The sequence below is a fragment of the Oncorhynchus keta genome, chromosome 2 (assembly GCF_023373465.1).
Source record: "Oncorhynchus keta strain PuntledgeMale-10-30-2019 chromosome 2, Oket_V2, whole genome shotgun sequence".
In the NCBI taxonomy this organism is placed as follows: domain Eukaryota; kingdom Metazoa; phylum Chordata; class Actinopteri; order Salmoniformes; family Salmonidae; genus Oncorhynchus; species Oncorhynchus keta.
The window spans coordinates 58376987-58395317 of NC_068422.1; the positions used below are offsets into that span (position 1 = coordinate 58376987).

General features: G+C 44.9%; 2 protein-coding genes across 7 annotated transcripts in view; one reads left to right on the plus strand and one right to left on the minus strand.

Annotated features, from left to right (window-relative positions):
• LOC118402975 (kinesin-like protein KIFC3) overlaps positions 1–7040 on the plus strand; it is a 69835-nt gene extending 62795 nt beyond the window's left edge. For 4 of the 5 annotated variants that reach the window (XM_052479075.1, XM_052479076.1, XM_052479077.1 and 1 more), the window contains 7 exons: positions 1643–1766; positions 2296–2425; positions 2572–2801; positions 2937–3083; positions 4350–4476; positions 4767–4813; positions 5350–7040. In XM_052479075.1, the coding sequence (XP_052335035.1) occupies positions 1643–1766; positions 2296–2425; positions 2572–2801; positions 2937–3083; positions 4350–4476; positions 4767–4813; positions 5350–5358 (814 nt within the window). In that variant the 3' untranslated portion in view covers positions 5359–7040. The remainder of the gene's footprint in view (positions 1–1642; positions 1767–2295; positions 2426–2571; positions 2802–2936; positions 3084–4349; positions 4477–4766; positions 4814–5349) is intronic. The other variant, XM_052479078.1, reaches the window with a different exon arrangement.
• Positions 7041–8047: 1007 nt separating this feature from the next.
• Positions 8048–17442, minus strand: LOC118402985 (katanin p80 WD40 repeat-containing subunit B1-like). Of its 2 annotated transcripts, none has more exons than XM_035801410.2 (20): positions 17079–17442; positions 16426–16561; positions 16188–16318; positions 15948–16065; positions 15705–15805; positions 14275–14316; positions 13884–13967; positions 13162–13277; positions 12910–12981; positions 12607–12757; positions 11948–12132; positions 11458–11600; positions 11261–11308; positions 10895–10962; positions 10501–10746; positions 9823–9972; positions 9486–9562; positions 9275–9340; positions 9077–9193; positions 8048–8798 (listed from the first exon to the last, which is right to left on the minus strand). In XM_035801410.2, the coding sequence occupies exons 2-20, from the start codon at positions 16463–16465 to the stop codon at positions 8663–8665; spliced, it is 2091 nt and encodes a 696-aa protein (XP_035657303.1). In that variant the 5' UTR covers positions 16466–16561; positions 17079–17442; the 3' UTR covers positions 8048–8662. The 2 variants fall into 2 exon arrangements, with proteins under 2 accessions (XP_035657303.1, XP_035657296.1); XM_035801403.2 differs by having other exon boundaries at positions 9266–9340; positions 17079–17438.
• Between the last annotated feature and the right edge of the window lie 889 nt (positions 17443–18331).

An 18331-nucleotide genomic window follows, 5' to 3' on the forward strand; every position in this document is an offset into this window, starting at 1 on the left:
TTTCAAATCTTGTGCACCCCCGGACAATACCCTGAAGATTCTCTTTTTTTTAAGGTTGCACTTCTCAAGAAACTCAACTACCGCCTTTGCTATTGATCTGGCATCGGCCCCCTCCAATTCAACCAGCCCGAGCAATGTGTACACAACCGTTCCTTTTTTAGCACTGAAATACCGAATCGCCACACCCAGGTATTTAGAGACACTGACATCAGTGGACTCATCCAAAAGGAGACTGAACTTCTCATCCCCCACATCTGATGTTACCCTTTTGAGAAAATATGGAGCCAGTACTCGCCTAATCATTTCTGCGCACTTGGTGCGGTGTATTTGGAAGTTTGTTGCTGCCACAGAGTCTGAAAAGGCAGCTTTGCAAGCCGCATGCTAGCAGCGAACAATGCTCTGCAATGGCCAATGGCCATAGTAGCTTCTGCACTTTTGCAGTTATCTACTTTCTTAACCGACTGTGGTAATGTAGACTGCGTTGCAGGGTTGTACGGTTTTGATTAATTTATATGCTTTGCTGTTGCAAATGTCATACCTTTTTGAAAAGCATATCTGATTTGCAGTACGCACATTATGCCCGACAATCATCCCCAATTACTGGCTTCAGCCACCCTTTAAATTCAGGTACGGACTCCCACTCTTTTCTTTACTTCTGGCTGTACAGTTTTGATTGAGACATGTTGATTGATGTTGTAAGTTCTGTTCAAGGTCAAACATTCGTGACCAACTACATTCGTTGGGTTTGTCTCGTCGACCTCATACTCCTGCTGCTGCAGTCAGCCAACAATGATTTGCAATTTGCTGAAATTGCTGCTGGCCTGCAGCTGCCCGTGCACGAGCTGACAGGCAAAAAAACAACAACTACTTTCTCTGTCATTTAGAGGGAAAATGTGTGCATTTTAGCGTTTTAACTTTTCAATGTTACTAAAAGTTCCAAATACATTTTTAAAAATAGCTCAATTTGTTGCTAAGTGCTTTTTGGAAGAAGAAAAAAGTTGCCAGGGTAGTCTGAAAAGTTGCTAAATCTAGCAACAAAATTGCTCAATTGGCATCACTGGAAGCAAGGGGTCACGTAGTTACAGTACTTTATGAGAAGGCTTTTTAAGATCACGGCCGACGCGTTATTTCATTGTCATTTAGACCTAAACTGTCGTTTGACACAGTTCCTGTGTGCGTGTGTGTGTAAGCAATTCGAGCGCATGGGCCAGCTGTAAAATAAAAGTGGATTATATTTAATGTCCTTGGTTCATCTGTTTTCCACGAGCTCTTCTCCTCCCTCCCTCCCTCTCTCTGTTGCGTAATCTCTGAACATCTGTGTGTCCTTTCTGCCAAAGCGGGATGGCAGGACTCACCGCGGAAAGAGAATTGAAGGGGTGGAATGTCATAACGCATGAAAGAAGCAATTTTGGCCCCACTTAGTTGGAGCGTCAACTACAGATTACCTTGATCGTTATTTGTTAATTTGAGCTATCTAGTCATCCTTCTATCTTTCTATCTGCCAAATGCTGGGGATATCATAGGACAAATGATCATATTATGGCACCATACACCCAAAGTAGTGCCGTATGCATATCATATTAAGATTTTTTTTTATTTGAGTGGGACAATCTTTGTGACTGTGCGTTGCCGTTTCCTGTAGGAACCTTTTGGGGGACAACCAGGGTGAGAAGCTGGACATCAAGATGAATCCAGATGGTAGCGGTCAGCTCTATGTGCCGGGCCTCACGGAGTTCACTGTCCAGAGCCCTGAGGACATCAACAGGGTGAGACCACCATTCTACCACTGCCATTTATACTGTGCCTGCCACAGGACATTGGGTTAGTGGGGTTGTTAGTGTGCTCTGATCTGCAATCAATTCATCACATTTTGTTCATATGGTGTTACTTACCAGTCACAAAGTGCCAAATGGTATTCCTGGCCTAAACCGCAAAGCAATACTTTTCCTTAGTAGTGTTTTCCAAATAAATTCAAAAGTGTAGAGAGAGCTGTTTTTTGGGTGTTGTTTACAATCATGCGTCAGTTAATAAGATGGCTCCCACGGTTCTTTAGGCCTGAGGCTGAGTTCTCATCCTGAAATATCTGTCAGAGCTCTTGTGTTCCCTGAACCAGTAGAATGTGCCCAAGCCTGGATTTGCCTCTAGTCTACAGATTAGTTTGTGTGTTAATGATTCAAATCTGCTCCTTTCTGTGTGTATGTGTGTATGTGTGTGTGTTCTGCCATATGTGTGAATGTGCAGTTGACAGAGTAGTTATTCACTTCCTATGACCCCTGACCTGTGCTCTCTGTGTAGGTGTTTGAGCTGGGTCACATGAACAGGGCCACAGCCTGCACCAATCTGAACGAACACAGCTCCCGCTCTCACGCCCTCCTCATCATCACCGTAGCAGGCATCAACTTCTCCACCGGGCACCGCACGCAAGGTGTACACACACACACACACACGCACACAATTCCTGTACCGGACATCGTACACACACACACACACACACACACACACACACACACACACACACAGAGACAGACACACAGTCATTCAGGATTTTATCTCTGTACACCCCTCTACTAGGTAAACTGAACCTGGTTGACCTGGCTGGCTCAGAGCGGATTGCTAAATCTGGGGCAGAGGGCAGCCGCCTGCGAGAGGCCCAGTGCATCAACAAGTCCCTGTCGGCCCTGGGTGACGTCATCAATGCGCTGCGGAGCCGACACTCCCACGTGCCCTTCAGGAACTCCCGGCTCACCTACCTGCTGTCTGACTCACTGAGCGGGGACAGCAAGACCCTGATGATGGTGCAGGTGAGAGGGGGAGGGGTACAGGAGGGTGTGAGAGGGATTGGGGAGAGAGGGGTTACAAATTAAATGTGTATTTTAGCCTATAGTAAAACCATCAATGCTACCCTTCAGGCTAATATCAGAAGGTATTTGCTCTAGGTGTCTCCCCTGGTCTGTAACATGAGTGAGTCGGTGTGCTCTCTGAAGTTTGCCCAGCGGGTTCGGACCATCGAGCTGGGCAACGCCACCAGGAGACAGTGGGAGAACTCCTCCACCACCTCCTCGCCCACCCACGACAGCGTGGAGGTAACCTACACACACACACACACACACACACACACACACACACACACACACACACACACACACACACACACACACACCCTGGAGAGAGTGAGGGACGCACTCACAAATGAAATCTCAGCCCAGGCCTTACGTCAAACCTTCCCCAGGTCACTGAGCCTAATCTGGGGCATCAGGTTTCTTTCTGTCCCTCTGCCCTGAATGATCCAAGTCGGGATGAGGTTAGGCGGAGCTGAACACAAAGCAGTTGTTTTAGGAAAATCACTTTCTAGTAAAGAAGATGTAGTTGACTTAGGATGTTTGAAAAGGTTATCTCCAAAAAGCCTCTGGGTTGTGTCATTTCATTTTAGCAAGACCCACCATCTCAGTTTGTTCTGAAATAGTTTGTTAGAAACGGATAAGTATCAATTCTCTATGTTTGACAAATAGTATTGAGCTGTGGCTCGGCATATTGTTTATTCATCCTATGTAATATATTCTCAGTGAAGTTGGTGGTAGATTAAATGAAAGTGAAATGGTGCATAGATTTTACACGTTCAGGAAAGGTGATGAAAATGTTCTCTATTATGGACCATTCCTGGTGACCACATAGTTATGATTAGCTATGCGCTTTGTTCACTTCGGAGATCATTTCAACAGGCTCACTGCTTTCATCAGATGAAGACTGCCGAGGTAATGCCAGACAGAGCCTGCACTCAAATGCATAATAGATGCATCCAGTCTGGGTTTGAGAAGTGTTTACACCTGGATAGAATGTGGAACTTGCAGCAGGGTCGTTCCATTTAATTTCAGCAAGCCATGACACCCACCATCTCAGATTGTTCTGGCACCATCTAGTGGTCATAACATGGTAATGTCAGGTGTCGGCATCATTTTATTTTCATTCATTTTGGAGTAGAATGTCCTTTTTAAAAAGTCACCAGCACTTCTACATACAAATTATCTCGGGGAGGACCCCGAAACCCACTAAGCAGGGGGACTGGGACCAGTCAAACTCGCATGTACGTTATCCTCTTTCCCTAAAAGCATGATGGTCATGACTTTCTTACATGAGATGTGAGATTAACTTGGCCCCAGACAATCGATCTGAGATCGATTTTAAGTTTCAGTCATGGGATTTTGCTTTAACCCCCGACTGCAGTAGATGAGCGCGAAACGGAGAAACAACCGTAATCTAGTTAGACAGGATCCTTAGCGGAATGGGGTTGAATAAGGAACTTGGAACTTTGATGTTGATATTTCTGTCATTGAACTTTAACCTTTCTGCAGATGGACTCTCCCCCAGTGACTCCCATGCCCCTCCCTATCTCCCGGGCCAGCAGTGCCGGCTCCACCCTCTCCGCCTCCTCCAAAACCCCCACCACACGACGGAGGTCTCAGTCCCAGCTCTCTGCAGGTAAATGTATATACACACACACAAACACACCCCTTAGTCCCATGTCTCAACAGGTACACATGGCTCTCTGTCACCAAGAACCCTGGCATCCATCAATGTACAACGACGATAATGTGCACACCCTCCATACACACACACACACACCACATTAGGGCACCATTATTGGGATGATGAAAAATATATACACAATATTTAAAAAAACTAAGTGAACTCAAGTGAGGTGTGAATGGTCAGGGTGAATCCATTCACTCCTGTGTCCTGATCCTCTGGTCTGATTGGTTGGTTTGCAGACAGGCTGTTAGGCAGAGCCAGCCCATTGGTGGTGGACGGTGGGCAGGTAGGTGGGGTTTATGCTGATTGGTCGCTTGGCATGGAAAGTAAATGCTCAGCATGGCATGGTGCCCTGTGCCCACCCGTGTCACCTGGTCAATGCCCACCTATCTAACACACCCCGCCTCTAACCCCAGGAAGTAGTGTGTGTGCGACTGTAAACTTTTTGTGTGGGTCTTGACCCTTGTCTCTCTCTGTGTGTGTGAGAGACTCAAAGCTTTGTTTGTCTATCTGCAGATTCATGTGTGTGTGGGTGAAGGTGTCCATACATGTCTGTGGCTGTCTGGCAGTCTGTGATTTTGTCTGTGACTGACGGTCTGAATGCAGTTCTTATCTGTGTGATCTGGATATTGTATGATGTGAGGGCGTTTTGTGTGTCTTGTCTATATGGATTTGTTGTGGGTGTGTGGAATCTGTGGATATATCACCTCTTCCTCTCCCCCATCTGTGCTGCTCTCTGGCTGGGTTGTAGTGAGACATTATTAACACAGGGACACCACTCCCCACTATTCAGTTTCCTAAACCTATTACTCTTCCCTACAGGACGATTGAAACTGTCTGTCTGAAGGCTCCAATGGATCCAGAATGAACCCGGACCCTGACCCAGTCAGCCATTGGGCCTTCTGAACAGGAGGGTGTTAACCGGCACCTCCTTCTGCTGATCTCACTCAGCCAATGGGTGAGAGAAACTGGACTGGACTAATTATCAGATTGAGAGAATGGTGACATTTAATTTATTGAGCTGTTTGAACAGCAGAGGGATGAAGAGGGGGATACGAACTTTGACCCTCGTGGAAGGACCATACCAAGACTCTGTCCCGATGCTCTAAAATGGCCTCCAAGTCTCATTTTCTTCATTTCCACTGATAGCTGACAGGAATGGATAGGTGTTAATTTTAGCCAGGAATGTTGTACAGCCCCCCATATCTTAACTACGTGTCCTCGTTTATACACCTCAAGGAACACAACACCCCAGACTGCAAGTGACTACAGGACACACCTGTCTGTCTTCCACACCTGACTAGGGGCCAAAGTGGAGGAGCACCTGAGAGTAACACAGGGCCCTGTCCTAAAAACAACTCTCATTTTTAAAAAAATATACTCTTCACAGCCCAGAACTCCACCACACCTTCACCTTTGAGCCTTCAACTGGGCCTGTGATCTATTCTCCCATTGGCCAATGTATTGTCGGCCCCTTACAATAACGTCACACCCACACCCTTAGTGCTAACCAATCCCTTCGTCCCATCATCCACTAACAGTATAGCCCTTTCAATCACAGTATTTCTGGGTAAAAATGCACTTAAAAACAAGGCTGATACCTTCTTGATGTGTTTTACGGATTATGATAATAAGCATATACTGTATATATCTGTGTTTGAGATGTTTCTTTTTTTTATCCCTTTAGACTCCATTGTGGGTTTTTGGGGGATGGGGGGTTACGAGGGTTCCATCCTGGTCTCCTTCCACACTTTCTCCCCCTCATCCAATCAGGGATAGATATGGAGCTGGGCTTCTTTTGCCCTGTAGGACGCAAGCAATAAGAGACGTGACTGCAGAGAGCGTTTTAACTTCCTGTGTAGCCGTTTGTGTTTTAGATGAGATTTCTCCAGGGCAATACAGAGCCGCCTCAGCCACTGCATGGAAAACGTTCATGTTGTTGTGTTTCTTCTACCGAGTGAATAAAGCTTAGACGACTCAAACTCCCTGCCAGACAGGAAATGCCATTCCTGTTATTGGATGCTGCCGGTTGAAGTTGCCCAGAGGCACAGATCTAGGATTAGTTTCTTCTACCTAAATTGTAAGGTTATTCAATAGGGACACAACAAAAAACTGACCCTAGATCTGCATCCAGGACAGCTTAATCCTACTCCCTATGGCTGACCACAAGCAACCAATGACAACGGATTGCCTCACGGAACAGACACTGCTGCCCCTGAGGGAGTGATCAAGCTTGTGAACTGTATTTGAAAATGCATTGTGTAAATAGGAATGCTTTGTACATTTGATCAGCTGATCAATACATATCAGCTCATCGACCGTGTGTCTTCAATGTTAAACCAATGTTCCTTCCAATACCAGGATGTCCGAGGAACATTGAGGACACGCTGCATCGTGGTGCTTGTTGATGGATATCTCTACTTGCTTTTGTCTTTGTTGTTGTGGAAACCTTCTGCGGCATTCTTGATTTTGTTACACCCTTTTTTTAATAAACACTCGATACGAAATTCAAACTCGGCTGTCCCTAAACAGATGTTTGTTGAAATATCCTGCCTTCTAGTGGTTATATCTTTCGTCACCGTTTATTAAATGGTAGGTTGTAATTACATCTACCCGGGACAATGCTCTTTGACCAACTGGTTCAGGATGGTTGCAGCCATTGAGTTGTATAGAGCAGGAGTTCCCACACTTACCTCGTCTATTTGGGGACAAGCACTGTTCACACCTCGTTGGTTTTGAGAATTTTGCAGGTTTAAAGCTTATTTCCTGCAATTCTACACATTTTGTCATGGGGTGCAAAGAAAATGTTGCAGTTTTAAAGCTAATTGTCTTGCAATTCTATACATTTTGCCATGTCTAGTGTGATACGAGTGACTTTTTTTTAACTTTAGCTGACATGGGCTAGTTATTTCTGATAAATTAAAGAGCGCTTTAAGTTGTGGCAGGTAGCCCAGCGGTTAAGGTCGCTGGTTCAAATCCGAGCGGTAAGTTGCTCTGGGTGAATGTATGCACTGGCGAACATGAAAAGAGGAACTGATAATGCACTACCCGATTTCAAAATGGCACCTTGTGCATTCTACTATTACTCTTGACAGTTCTTGAAGGTGGCGGTTTCTTCTCCTGCAGGTTGCATGGAGTACAATTTGGTTAACATAAAAATGAAGTGTGTTATTTGATCTATTAATAGGACACGTGACATCCCGGCAAAACACTTTAAATAAATAAACCCTGCCTATTTCTACAATCTCTCTCTCTCTGTTATTTTTAACTGTGGAAACCGTGGAGCCTGTTGTTCAAATGTATCTGCCCTCTGATTGGCTAGAATGGTCCCGACTGCCTACCAGTTTAAAACGTTAAGAGTATCCATTATATTGACCAGATAATCTATTGAGGCCTTCACACTGGAGTGGTGGATGGGCTAGCGCCTTTCAAACAGTACCTTCCCAACGCAGTGCTGCTCTCTGTTGGGAGTGGAATTACACACATCTTAACAAGAGTTGTTCCTTATCAATTCCAGAAACATGCTTAAAACTAGACTTTATTTTGAAAAACATGTTCTTTTAGTGTTAACAATACTTTCAAATAGTGCATCTAGGGTTGACATCTCAGGTACAGAATGTAGAAATCAACACCGTGCACCTGAACACAGATGTTGCGGCTTTTAAAGGCGATATCCGTGTGAACATTGCTTTTTTTTTAAAGCCACAACGCCTATAACCCACGATCGGATTGAAACCTGGCCCTAGTCAGGTCTGTGTGTCATAGGTGTTTTGTGTGCATGGAAGAATTACGAAAAGTGTGTGTGTGCTCATCTGTGGTGGGCAAGTTAAGGTTACAGAGGACATCATTTCTCTCACATACAGATTAAGGAATCATAAGTGCCCAGTGTTTTAAATAGGAGAGCCGCGCCCTGAGAACACAGCTACACAGTGAGTTCTAAACATGGGCTTCTATCCCGCCCGGTCTCGGAGTCCACTGCTTCAGTCCATCCACACGCAGTGTGAATCTGGGATTGTCCCCTGATTTACCACTCAGGTGGATGACAGAATGCAGCCGTCAGTCAGACTCGAGTCCTCACAGCACAGTGGTCAGCCGTTGAGGAATCTGTGCGTGTCTCCAGTTGCATAGTCGACTGTCAGTAGTCCAGTGGCGCCATGAGCAGCTGCAGCTCTTTGAAGGCGCTGCCGTGGCGACCCACCTGGTCGGCCTTGTTCTTCACCAAGTCGCTGAGGTTCTTCAGCAGCTTGTAGCATGCCTTGCACTTCTGGTGGCTGGGCTCAAACACAAACCATTCATTCACAGTATGCAATGGAAATGGCCTGCCTCACTGTGGCAGAGTCTGACCTCTATCCAAAATGTATCAGTTTTTATTCCTTCAAGCAATATTGGATGAATACGGAGCTAGAACTTTTTTTTTTTTAAATGGTCCTTTAGTGATGGGTTACATGGTAACTCACCAGGATTAGTGATCATTGCATTAACACACAGTACAGTAAGTATGGTTAAAAGCACAAGCATGTTTAGGACTTAAAATGGAGCTGAAACTCACCGTTCCTCCCGTGTTATATCCACTCCAACAGAGGGGGGCGCTGTCAGCGTGTCTGAGATGAGAGGCCAGAAACGCTTCAGGATCAGCTTCAGAGACGTGCAACCCGTCTGCATGTAACTGACCACACGGGGAGAGAGAGAGATGGGTTAATACACACACACTTGTTATCACTCGTCTCTGCTGTCTCACCTCTCATACTTGCTTTGCAGCAGCTCTTCAATCTGGGGCAGGATAGAGGTACACAGGTCCAGTTTCCATAGCGACCTGGGGGACAGGTCAAATGACTTCATGTCATTCATGGTACTCTCAGCAACACCAAGAGAGACAGTGAGAGTGTACGTGAGGCCTCCTCAGCCAAATAAGATCTGCAGTCGTTTGTATGCGCGCACGCGTTTCAACATCCACTCACGGTTTGAGGTTAACGATGTTGAGGATGTCCACGACGATCGAGAGATCCTTCATCGAGACCGCAGAGTCCAAGGAGGTCTGGAGACAGAGCGGCAACCAATCACATCAAAAAAAACACCTTGGAGGCAGCCAGTAACATCTCTCCATACTTTGACGCCACAAACAGCTAAGCTAACCAATCAAAACGGATTGCCCGTCAGTTGAAGGATGTTGTCTGTGTTTAACATTGAAAGTCAAGTAATTGTTTATTTCAAGTGATGTTAACACTGCATGAACATTGCTCACTACCCCATGCTCAAGATTCAGACAATGTTATCGGTGTGTTAGCGTTGCCATACCTTGACGTCCCCGCTGCCCCACACGGCTCTGATAGTGTCCAGGTTCTTGTGTCGGCTGGTGAGCATCACACACATGGTGTCATGACCCTTTCTGATCTGGGCCAGAGCCTCGTCATCACCCAGCACACTGGGCCGGTTGTTACGAGCAGGCTAGGACAGAGATAGTTAACCGTATATAACCTGGTAAATACACACACCTGTTCAAATCATACCTAAACCTACATAAAGTTAGGTGCCAATTCTATTTCTGTGCGCATGTGTTAAAACCTATTTAAAAAAAGCTGACCATCTTGTGTTTGTCATTTCTGATGCGTAGCACAATTTAACTAGATCATTCGAGTGAATTTATAACTGTACTGCTACGGTAGGTTCAATGTTGAGCTGATTTTACATGTTGATATGCATTAAATGACTGTGTTCCATTTCATTCTATACCCAGTTTATCTTATGGGGCTTGTGGTAGAGAAGAAAGTCCAAAGTTAAAAGACAGTGGTGATGTCAGAGGCTAATAATAGAACTGTACTATTCCACTCTGATCTACTGGCGCCGGCAGTACAGTTTAATTATTAATACACTTGAATTTAACCATACAAATTGTGATGTCTCTTGAGTGAACTTTCTCCATGGGAAATGAAACAAACAAGATTGTGTGTGTTATGCATGTATATACACACTCACAGGAAGGAAATCTCCCACGTTGAGTCCTATTGGTTCATTCCTGGAGGAGAGGATGACGCTGGGCTGGGGTTTGGCCTTCGCCATAGCAACGACCGGTGGGGGGGCTGGGTGGGGTGCAGGGGGCTGGTTAGTCGGCGGCCGTGCGGTTACTACTGGGATGGGACAGGGCGCCGTGGCGACCACGGTAGGCTCCACCCTCAGGACCGGAGTGGACGATGCCACTGGAAGGTTCTTCAACAGGCTGGGCTGCAGTGACGACACACACACACACACACTAGAAACAAATTTAACTTATTTACATAGAAAAACTCACACAGACCGAGACATTCCCACTCAAGCATTACAAAAACACAAATCAGTCACACATACAACAGTGCAGCTAGTAGGTACAAACCTGCTGTCTGTCAGTCAGAGGAGTCATGACCTCCACCAGCCCTTGGTTAGCTCTCACCACAAAACTCTCTAAGAGAGAAAAGAGAGAGAGAACTTGAATACGAGTGCCCGGAGTCGGGTGAAGCGGACCCAACATGCCCATTGACAACGGGGGTTCGAGCCCTTCCTTTCTTTATCCATCTCCATTACATGTCTCCCCTTCTGTTCTTCTATATAATAAATAAATAATAAAATAACTTGTAATATGAAACTCAGGACAGAAACACATCTTATACACACACACACACACAACAGATCAATGTGATAGCTTTATCACAAACACCAATGTAATACTGTTCACACTAACGGCTTGACAGAAGGGACTCACCATCTTCTAAGGGGGCAGGGAAGGGCTCATTCTTTGGGGGGGTGCGAGCTGGAAGGGGGGACGAGGAGACATTTAGTATGAAATTCAAGAATGATTAAGACACTGCTAGATGTTGATGTAGTAATGCATGCATTCCGCTGTTAGTGTGAACACTGAATAGAAGGCAAAATAAAATGTAAGGTGTAATATCAGCCTACAGATGGCGCTCTTTGGCTGGAAGATCTCTTTGTAGTCCTCGGGGTTACGGATCTCGGCGGAGGACTCCTTCTCGTCCTCACTGCTGGGGCTCCTCATCTCCCCCTCGGGACTGCGCCGCTCTGACTCAGAACTCTGCTTTACCCTGGAAGAGCACAGCCCAAATAGCCTGCTTAGCGATGCAACGGAAACTAAACGGACGCGGTTTTGATGCCGTATTCGCTATATAACATATGCCATTTATCAGCGCGGATACATGTCATATATGGGTGGTCCTGGGAATGGAAACCGCCTGGCATTGTAAACGGCATCCTCGACCAACTCTGCTACAGTGGACGATTTGAATCAACTCATAGGGGATTTTGTTGAAACAGATTCTGTAGCATATAGGGCCAAATACAAAATCTGAGTTCAGCGCGCTCCCAGCTCACATTAGGGTTAGGATTCGCTCCATAGGAAGTAGGAATAGCGGCGTTTGGAAGTGGGCAGTACCTCTGTGTGCTGCAGGTGGTCAGGGGTCGCTCGTAGTTGCGTCGCAGCGTGGATCCTTTCGGGGAGGACTCTGTGAGCGGCTGGTCGTCCTGGATTACGCCTTGGATCACAGAGCCAGACTTCTTCACCCGCGTCAGATCCACCACGTAGGACGAAATATTAGCCAGATTGTACGACACGCCAATCTTGGAGAGAGAGAGAGAGAGATGAGAGGGGGGAGGAGAAACAGAAAAACACAGGGGCTTGGCTATTGGTAATATTAATAGCAACAGTAACAGGTCCAGTGGCAGTAATGAATGTAGAATTGTCATGCTGACGCCACAGAACTACATAAAGAATCCCTCATAGTCATTTAATAAGATCCCGATGGCTCTCACACAAGGTTGCAGTAACACAGTAGTTACATAGTAATAGTAACATTAAAAAGAGTAACCCCCAAAACAACAACAACAAAAACATGTACTTTTCCTACTAGCACCGACTTTTGCCGATGACTATTTTGAGGAAAAAAACGTACTTACAATGACTGAAACGTGGTTGTCTCACCTGCCCATCTTAAGACGAACGCAGCTAACTGTAAGCCATTCTGGATAAGTGTCTGCTAAACGACGCAAATGGAAAACATGTAATAAAAATAAAGTAACGTCATGCTCACACACCAGCTGGTGGTTGCAGATAGCCAGGTCTGCCACCTTGCCCCAGCCCACTGGCACCACATCAAAGCAGCGGTCGGGCTCCCAGCCATACACACGGAGAGAGTCCACAGCTCCACTGTACAGACAGCAGCCATCCAGGTTAAAGGCCAGACACCTGGAGAGAGAGAGAGAAATGGGGGAGAGGGGGGAAGGAAAGGATGCAGGGATAGTTTATATACATGGTATAGAGTGTTAGTTGCATCTGAACTTCTAATATCGTGGTGTCCCGACCAACCAGACTTGTTAGCGGTCGAAGGAAGCCCTCACCTGACGGGTCCCATCTCTCCCCCTGAAGAGCCAATCATCTTGAACTTTTCCAGATCCCACAGTTTGATGGTCCTGTGGAGGACAGACATACACACACAGATAAGAGCTGTGATGAAGCCAGTGGAAAACACAGCCATCCTTATAAGGCATTCCACTTTAGTCATGGGGTTGAAGCCATCGGAACACAAATGTTCAGTTGCCTCATACGTATTTATTTACTATTTTTCACCCCAGAGTGTGTGGATACAACACCTGTCAGAGCTGCCTGACGCTAGCAGATACTCGTTGGGGTGGAACTGGATGATGTTGATGGCTCCGGTGTGTGCTGTGAACTCTGTGATCATCTTCCCTGCAGTCAGGTCCCACAGCTAGGACACACAGGTCAAAGGGCAATATGAGTTCCTGACTGGCACAGCTAGGAATATTATGAATCAAGTAAGCTGATCCCAGATCTGTGCCTATAGACGGAGAACTTCTATGCAGAGGGGTATACTACGAAGTGGGATCAACCAGAAATAACTAGAACTTTCTTAATGAACCAGAAAATCTTAATTTAGATATGTGTTTTTGGTTGTTGAGTCAATTAGGCCATGCCCATGTCAAGCTTATTTTCCAAAAAAGTTATGTCAGAATACTTAGCCAATTTAGCTGGCTAACTCATTAATCCTGCTTTGTAGAATACCCCTCTGAACATAAGGTTGAGAATATACAATAGGGCTCTGCAAACCTGTTCCTGGAGAGCTACCCTCCTTTAGGCTTTCGCTCAAGACCAAGTTGTAACTAACTTGACTCAGATTATCAACCAGCTAATTATTAGAATCAGTTGAGCTAGATTAGGGTTGGAACGAAAACCTACAGGACGGCAGCTCTCCTGGAACTGGGTTGGAGAGCCCTGGTTTACAAACTGACCACATTCATGTGAGATGAGAAACATGTGAAAGCAAGCTTCTGACAATGTGTAGGTGGGTTCATACCTTGATGGTGCTGTCATCACTAGCAGAGGCCAACCATTTCCCATCTGGACTGAAGGCCAGGCACCTCACTGCCTGAGTGTGACCCTGCACAAGCACATTATGCCAAATTAAATTGATAGATAACCACGGGCCCCCTACTTCTGTCCAGACGGTCAGTCCCCAGCCCCTCCTCCCCAGGCCAGACAAGATTGTGTTTACCGTCTCACTGTAATCCCTGGCTTAGTCTTGGTGCTAGACATAGACACACAGCAATTACTGCTGATTAGCAGACCCATTCCCAACATAATCAGCCAGCAGGCCGCTCACAGACAGTGGGTGGGGGGGCTTTAGCCGATAATTAACCTTGGTGCTCTTCAGTTGGGTATAAATTACACACGGGCGCAAGTCTTACCTTGTACCTGAACACACAGCCCTTTCTTCGTACATCCCACAGCTGAAAGAGAAAAACTCTGTTTAAGCACAATATCACATACCAATCCACATACAGTACCAGTCAAAAGTTTGGACACACCTATGCATTCAAGGGTTTTTCTTTATTATGATCATTTTCTACATTGGGGAATAATAGTGAAGACATCAAAACTATGAAATAACACATATGGAATCATGTAGTAACCAAAAAAAAGTGTTAAAAAAATCAAAATATATTTTAGATTCTTCAAAGTAGCCACCCTTTGCCTTGATGACAGCTTTAACCAGCTTCACCTGGAAAGCTTTTCGAACAGTCTTCAAGGAGTTCCCACATATGCTGAGCACTTGTTGGCTGCTTTTCCTTCACTCTGCAGTCCAATTCGTCCCAAACCATCTCAATTGGGTTGAGGTCAGGTGATTGTGGAGGCCAAGTCATCTGATGCAGCACCATCACTCTCCTTCTTGGTCGAATAGCCCTTACACAGCCTGGAGGTAGGTGTGTTTTGGGTCATTGTCCTGTTGAAAAACAAATGATAGTCCCACTAAGCACAAACCAGATAGGATGGCGTATCGCTGCAGAATGATGTGGTAGTCATGGTGGTTAAGTGTGCCTTGAATTGTAAATAAATCACAGACAGTGTCACCACCAAAGCACCATCTCACCTCCTCCTCCATGCTTCACAGTGGGAACTACATATGCGGAGATCGTCCGTTCACCTACTCTTCGTCTCACAAAGACATGGCAGTTGGAACCAAAAATCTCAAATTTGAACTCATCAGACTAAAGGACAGATTTCCACCAGTCTAATGTCCATTGCTTGTGTTTCTTGCAAGTCTCTTCTTCTTACTGGTGTCCTTTGTAGTGGTTTCATTGAAGCAATTCAACCATGAAGGCCTGATTCATGCAGTCTCCTCTGAACAATTGTTGTCTCCCTTTGCTTATTTGAGCTGTTCTTGCCAAAATATGGACTTTTACAAAATAGGGTTATCTTCTGTATTACCACCCCTACCTGGTCACAACACAACTGATTGGCTCCAATGTATTAAGAAGGAAATCAATTCCACAAATTACCTTTAAACAAGGCACACCTGTTAATTGAAATGCATTCCAGGTGACTACCTCATGAACGCTGGTTGAGAGAATGCCAAAAGTGTGCAAAGCTGTCATCAAGGAAAAAAAGATTTTAAAAATCTCAAATATACTTTGATGTGTTCAACACTTTGTTTGTTTACTACATGGTTCCATATATGTTATTTCATAGTGTTGATGTATTCACTATTATTCTGCATTGTAGAAAATAGTCAAAATAAAGACAAACCCTGGAATGAGTAGGTGTGTCCAAACGTTTGACTGGTACTGTACATAGTAGAGTTCTTAACAACACTCAATCATGCAGCACACATACACACCTTGATGTTGGTGTCCATGGAACCAGATGCCAGGTATTCCCCAAACGGGTGGAAGTCCAAGCTACAGATATTGGCCTTGTGTCCCATTAGAGTTCTTAGGACTGGGATACAATAGCAAAACATTGTTATGGCATTCTCAGAACTGGTAGCCTATGTCTAGTTGACTCTGGTAGAAACACATCTCCACATCCCACATATGCCTAACCTCCCCATACACACAATATAGGAGAAATTCAGTCTCACTCTTTGCAGCCTCCAGGTCCCATACACGCAGTGATCCGGACTGTGAGCCAGCCACCACCTGCTCCTCAGAGTTATTAAACTTCACACACTCTACTGGGTTATTATGGCCTGTCAAACTCTGAGAAAGAGAAAGGGAGAGGGGACGAGAAGGTGGGAGAGAGGTGTTACAGGCAGCAGAAATAAGCAGAGATCAAACTGTGCACACACACTTCTTCCCTAAAAGGTCTGACTAGTCTCTACCATGATGCAGTTGGGTTTGCTGACTGCCCAGATGTTGACTCGGCAGTCCTCTCCCCCAGTGGCTAGCAGACGGCCAGAGTTCTTCCCCAGGGCCAGACACGCCACATTACTGGAGTGGGCTACAATCTCCTCTGGAACAAAAAAAAAACAATCCAGAACTCACCAGGATTAACCTCTGGCTCCATGAAACCAATACGATTGAGGTCTGGACAGGGTGAGTGAAATGGAAACTACTCACGTAATCTCCATGATGTTTTGGTGGTGTTGGCCACAGCCATGGTGATTCTTAGGCGTCCAACACTCAAAGGAGTGTTGTTATTATTCACACAGAGGTAACTGCGTCAGGTGTGTAGACTGTATGATAAGACCTTTAGCTTCTCTCCAATGAAAGAACAAAGGGAAAAGGGAAAATATTTTGTATGACAAATTGTTGATGGTGGCAGAAGAGACATATAAAATGTCAACTTCTCTGCTTCATGTCCCCTGTTGGCTTCTCTTGAAGCTGAGGGAGGATGCAAACCAAATAGAAACTGGTTAAACCAGCTAATTATTAAACGTTAGATAGTCAAATCTACGCTATTGGCGTTAGCAAACTGGTTCGCTAGCAGGCTGTTAACTTAGCTAGCTAAAGTTAGCTGGCTATGTACTGTTAACTAGCTTAAACGACACAAACAAAGTAACGATTTATTTCGGGCTGCAATTTAGGCACATGTCACAGTCATGCAAATACTTGTTAGCTAGCTAAGGCAGCTAGTAAACGCCATTTCGATGGTTAAACAGATTGGTTGAACTTTATTAGCTAGCTAAATTAGCATAACGTGCTAACGTTAACATCTCAATTAGCTAGCGACTTAGATTGCTGGGCAGGGCAAAATATAATACAGAACATACCTGCATTTTAAGCTAATTGCCACCAGAATATCTCTAGCTATGATTGGTGAAAAGAGAATGGTTAAGACCGAAATCAGTAGCTAGCTAGTTGATGCCAACTACTAATCTGCTTTCTGTCTGGCTCCTTCAGTCCTTGTTGTTGATTTCATGTTTGTGTGGCTGCTCGCGACCCCAGTCTACACTTGCAGCTTAGCAACGGGGCTTGCGATGAGATCACTTATTTACTTCCGGATGTCTGAAGTTCAGGGGACACATGACTACTCAAAACCCGCACACAAGACTGAAAACTTGCCCATTTTTTTCAGTGGCAATATGAACACTTTTCCCATAACGTTTTCGAGGAACTTATGAATATCGACGTAACGTAACGATGCATTTTTTTTTAAAGTTTTTCCATCAAAATTATAATTATTGGCAGCTATCGTGACTAATACATTAATTTGAATATGTCGCAAGAGAAAAGATAGTTCGCTCTTATTTTAAACTCGCCACGTCGTTTTCCATCAGTCGATGTCGATTTAACTCCCTAGTAGCGCACCGGTCTAAGGCACTCAGTGCTAGAGGCGTCACCATGGACCCTGGTTCGATTCCAGGCTGGTGTTTTGGGAGTCCCATAGGGCTGCGCACAATTGGCCCAGCGCCGTTAGGGTTTGTCCGTGATTGTAAGTAAGAATTTGTTCTTAACTGACTTTCCTAGTTGAATAAAGATAATAGAATAAATAACTAGTTTAATTGTAAATAAATCCCTTCTGTGCATAACTATAGATACATCCGACAGGAGAGTTTGAGGGAAGAAAGTTGGACAAAGGATCTCAATCTCAGTACAATAAACACTTGGCTAACCTTCAGAAGAGTGTTAGGCTATTTTCTGGCAATTGTGCCATTATTGTATGCCTGATAAGACTATGAACCATTAGAAATGGCCAATTTGCAAGATTGACTTGTAATTTCAATAGGCATAGGCTGAGCCTACTAAAATCTGGGTTTATGGTTGTAATTAAACTTTGCCATGGTTTGGTGGCAAGAAAAAGTATGTGAACCCTTTGGAATTACCCACATTTCTGTATAAATTGGTCATACCATTTTATATGATCTTTATCTAAGTCACAACAATAGACAAACACAGTGTGCTTAAACTAATAACACACACATTGTATTTTTCTTGTCTATATTGAATACATAATTTAAACATTCAGAGTGTAGGTTGGAAAAAGTATGTGAACCCCTAGGCTAATAGCTTCTCCACAAGCTAA

Bases quoted from the DNA above. Each gene is read 5' to 3' on its own strand.
- LOC118402985 (XM_035801403.2), bottom strand. From the start codon at position 16,465: ATGGCTGTGGCCAACACCACCAAAACATCATGGAGATTAC. The intron at 11,601-11,947 runs GTACTGCCCACT...GTGCTCTTCCAG, and splicing joins ACCACCTGCAGCACACAGAG to GGTAAAGCAGAGTTCTGAGT. The intron at 9,194-9,265 runs GTGAGACAGCAG...CCGTGTGGTCAG, and splicing joins CTGCAAAGCAAGTATGAGAG to TTACATGCAGACGGGTTGCA.